This window comes from Etheostoma cragini, chromosome 1, assembly GCF_013103735.1.
Source record: "Etheostoma cragini isolate CJK2018 chromosome 1, CSU_Ecrag_1.0, whole genome shotgun sequence".
In the NCBI taxonomy this organism is placed as follows: Eukaryota; Metazoa; Chordata; class Actinopteri; order Perciformes; family Percidae; genus Etheostoma; species Etheostoma cragini.
In genome coordinates, this window is record NC_048407.1 from 5,759,786 (window position 1) to 5,763,967 (window position 4,182).

At 42.7% G+C, this 4,182-nt stretch overlaps 1 protein-coding gene across 1 annotated transcript; it reads right to left on the reverse strand.

The window, feature by feature from the left end:
- Positions 1–420: 420 nt before the first annotated feature.
- si:ch73-257c13.2 (protein ANTAGONIST OF LIKE HETEROCHROMATIN PROTEIN 1) lies at positions 421–3,229 on the reverse strand. The gene is made up of 3 exons (XM_034867934.1): positions 2,980–3,229; positions 2,515–2,614; positions 421–2,415 (listed from the first exon to the last, which is right to left on the reverse strand). The coding sequence occupies exons 1-3, from the start codon at positions 3,075–3,077 to the stop codon at positions 1,522–1,524; spliced, it is 1,092 nt and encodes a 363-aa protein (XP_034723825.1). The 5' UTR covers positions 3,078–3,229; the 3' UTR covers positions 421–1,521.
- Between the last annotated feature and the right edge of the window lie 953 nt (positions 3,230–4,182).

Consider the following 4,182-nt stretch of genomic DNA (forward strand, 5'->3'; position numbering starts at 1 on the left):
ACTCCCCAGCCTATAGTTCCCCCCACCCACACTCCAGTCCATACACAGCCGGCAACTGTCACACCGAGCCCTACACCTGAAACCAACCCACCACAGCAGTCATCCTCGTCAGGCAGCTTCCATCCATTTCAATCCTCACAGCCAGAATCCCGGACAGGTAAAGTTAATTAGTTTGTAATCTAAGGATTAGAATGTAATGTTAATGCTTTTAACAACACTACAATGTTTTACAGAATTCACACACAGAACCACATTGCTGCTACTGGAGCTGACCAGACAATACACCAACATATACAACAACAACAAAACAGCCTTTTACAAGAAACTGGAACATGCCTTCAAAGACAGAGGATACACCTACACACTTGATAAAATAAGAAAGAAACTTGGCAACATGCTTACAACGTACAAAAGGGCTAAGGACAGATCTCGGGCAACAGGAGAGGGCAAAATCACCTGGGAATATTACCTGGTAAGTGCCTGCTCTGTATGCACATCTTAAATGTTATAGGGATATTCTGAAAGGTTATCAGTCTTCCATAATTTCTCAGTATTTTCCACCCATGGCTATAGGGCTTCTTCAGCACACTCGGACACTGAATATTTATTCTGCAATGAAAAGTTAACATTCCTGTTTATGGCTGTCTTGATTTTAACTCTGTCCTTTGTTGCAGCAAATGGATGAAATATTTGGTGGTTCAGGAGTGGGGAGTGCATCACCAGGCACCATTATTTCCACACCACTCTTTCCCAGTCAGAATACATTACCACTCCAAACTCCCTCAGAAGTAACTCATCAGTCCGACAATGAAGATCCCCAGCCTGGTCCCTCAACTGCCATCCCCACTACTACACATACCACACATAAAAAGAGCACATCATTTCGTGACACATACCGGTCCCATGCCGAGAGAAGGACGGCTGCATTGGAGTCGCTGGTGAGGCCAGAGGTAACAAGGTGGAGACGCCTAAAGGAAAAAAGGAGGAGGTTGCATGAAAAAAAAATGGTGACTTGCATCGGGCAGGTCTTAACACAACTAAAAGAAATAGGAAAGCAACAAAAAGAAATTATTGGGTTGCTAAAAGAATCTCTAAATAAAAGATGTTAAATGATATTCTGTGTCTGTCTTAATACATAAAGGAACGGAAACACCATAAAGTGAGCAGTGGTAAATGGTTCACATTCCCAGTGGTGAAATACTCCCACGATCCCCTGCTGATTTAGCCTGGGTTCTTACCACCCAGTTACTATGAGATGCCACTCAGAGGCACAGCAGAAGTCTTGATGATGTAGAGGCACTTCAAATCAAAATGCCTTAGGATTAAAACTGTACAGTAACCGTCTCAAAATGTACGCATTTGCTGCAATCCTCAGTGCCTTTTCAAACATTGCAATATTGTATTACTACTTTGCATTTGACCTGAAGTGCCTAACATGACCTTGTGGCATACTGCACACCAGCTCACAAACATAAATAAAAGAAAATAAGGTATGACTTCAAACTAAAGAGTATCTCATCCTTAAAGGTGGGCACAAATCATATCTCTGTAATGAGAGGCATCATGGTTGTGGGGCTGTGGTGGGTGTGGCTCTTCGATGTCCTGTTGAAAACCCAGCTCATCTTCATTGACCTGGTCACCAGACTCCAAACAAATGTTGTGTAGAATGCAACATGTTGTTACTGCTGCACTGATGTTTGCCACTTCCTTCATGTGCAGACACTTCAGCCTCCTGAACTTTGACTTTAAGATGCCAAATGCATGCTCAATGGCCACACGGGCTGCATTGAGCTTTGAGTTAAAGCGCCTTTGCCCAAGAGTGAGGTGCCCATTATCCCTGTAGGGCTTCATCAAATGTCGTGATAAAGGGTAGGCTGAATCAGCAATGATGTGCATTCCTTCTGGTACAAGAGTCTGAGGATTCAATTCCAGTTGCCTTGCTACATCCGTGTTTCGAAATGCTCTCGCGTCATGCCAACTTCCAGGGTGACCTACATTGACATGACAAAAGCGGCGCTCGCTGTCACAGAATCCGGTGAGAATGATGGAGTAAAACTGTTTCCTGTTATAATAGGCTATGGGGTTGTTGCAAAATGGTTTGACGATGGGAATGTGACATCCATCAAGAGCACAGACTGTATTTGGAAAGCCGGCTGTTTGAAAATGTAATTGTGATGTGTTCAGTGCTTCCCCTGTGGGCCATGAAATGTGATGTGACAGATGTGTGTAGACCAGGGAACAGAAGTGATGGAGATGGGTTGACATGGTGGATTTTGAAATGTTGAATCGGTCTGCAACACCCCTATACGACTCCTGATTGGCTAGAGTCCACAGGCAGGCAAGAACAGCGTGGGTAACCGGCAACTTGGTATGTTGTCTGTTCGTATAAAAGGGTCCCAAAATCCTCATAACATCCTGTAGCAAAGAAGAATAAATGATCAAATGTACGTATAGGCTACAAATGTCAGTGAGAATAGCGTACTAAAATGAATAAGATGATCTTCCTAGACTTACCTCTACTTGTCCTCTCGACAGTCTGAAATGACTTTTAAAGTCAGTCACACTGTACAAAGGTACGACTTGCTCAACAAAATGTGGTATTTTAGGAATCAACCTAGGAGAAGAATAATGACACTGATTTTATACAGAGTTATAAAAAAACTATTGTGCTTCCTGGAGCCGTTATTTCATTAATATGGTTGCTAACAACTTTTTAGGAAATAATTATCGAACCCTCTCTTAAACAGCGTGACAATAAACATTATTATATATAATATATTCCACTATTATTCATTTGTTTTTATTAATGTTTTAATTTGCCAATAAAGTTGAAAAATGTTACTTGATCATTAAGGGGCATCATCAAAACTGTTAAGTGCTTTTACTGAATGCGATCAGAAAAATGAAATCACTAACGTTAGGTTAAATGAACTGTGCCCACGTATGCACTATTCTTTGAAATGTTAAGCGTTAAATCACCTTCTCTGTTGAAGTCGATCTTCGTGGATAAGAAGGGGCATCTCTTCATACTGAATTTCCTCAGCCATCAAAAACGCATATGCGATTTCCTCAACCATTTTTGCAAACTACAGGTAGCCTACAGATGATCAAACAGGATGTAAACACGTTTGTAACTTCCTTTTACATGCTTTGAAGGCTAACGGAAAACGTGTCCGACTTTCCCGCAGCTTTTTGTCCCCGCCCCCGCTGCTGCCGCCTGCTCTCGTCCACTTTACAGGCGAGGCGCAGTTCATCTCAAACGAGCCTAATGACTGCAAAGGATTTCAGACTGTTGTCATAACTGTGCTTGACAAGTAACAGGTGATTTGATTGGTTTATGGTTGCTATGGTGGGCGGGGCAATAGTTCAAATCAAGACTGCACCAGAAAGCTGCATGGTAAGTAGCCTGGCATATCAAATCTAACTAAACTATTATAAGGATGATAAATCTATAAAAAACAAACATGCACATAAAAAAAACTCTGCTGAATATCTGTCTTGATGGCATCCACCAGTTAGTTTGGTATATGAACTTATTTTTTTGTAAAAGTGATGTTTTTCTTAGCGGCCCAATTTACCTTAACCCACTGAGGTAAAATGGGCCACATGGTTTCAGCTAAAATGGGCCATCCTCTGTGTCACTCACAAACACACATACACATGTGTGTGAGGGTATGTGTGTGTGTGTGTGTGCACACATACACATTCGCCCACACACTCGCACACCAACCAACACGCACACATGCACGGACACAAACACACGTACACACACACACACACGCACCCAGTAATAATGTTGGTCGAGATTTTATTTACAGTGAGTATGGCAAATGCGAACGAAGTGAGAGGAGAGGAGAGAGGGAGAAGGAAAGAGAGAGGAAATGAGAGGAGGAAGGATGAGAGTAGAGACAAGCAGGAAGTGAGAGAACAGGTGAGGAGAAAGAAATGCAGAGGAATTGAGAAGAGACAGAAAGAGAGAAAAGAGAGGAGGAGCAAGGGCCAGAGAGGAGAGGATACAAAGATAAAACAGGGAGAGAAAGGAAGGCCAAACAACTACAATCTGTGGAAAGTGGAGAGGATGAAGGGGGCCTTAGATGAATACAGGGAGGGAGTGAGACAGGAATTCCAGTGAGTGTGCACCTCTTGTCACGTGCATGGGGTGTGCCGCGTTCCACGCTGCAA

Excerpts from the sequence above, each read along its gene's own strand:
- si:ch73-257c13.2 (XM_034867934.1), bottom strand. The coding sequence starts at position 3,077 with ATGGTTGAGGAAATCGCATATGCGTTTTTGATGGCTGAGGAAATTCAG. Across the intron at positions 2,615-2,979 it reads GATCGACTTCAACAGAGAAG|GTTGATTCCTAAAATACCAC; the intron begins GTGATTTAACGC and ends TTCTTCTCCTAG. Across the intron at positions 2,416-2,514 it reads TGTCGAGAGGACAAGTAGAG|GATGTTATGAGGATTTTGGG; the intron begins GTAAGTCTAGGA and ends TCTTTGCTACAG.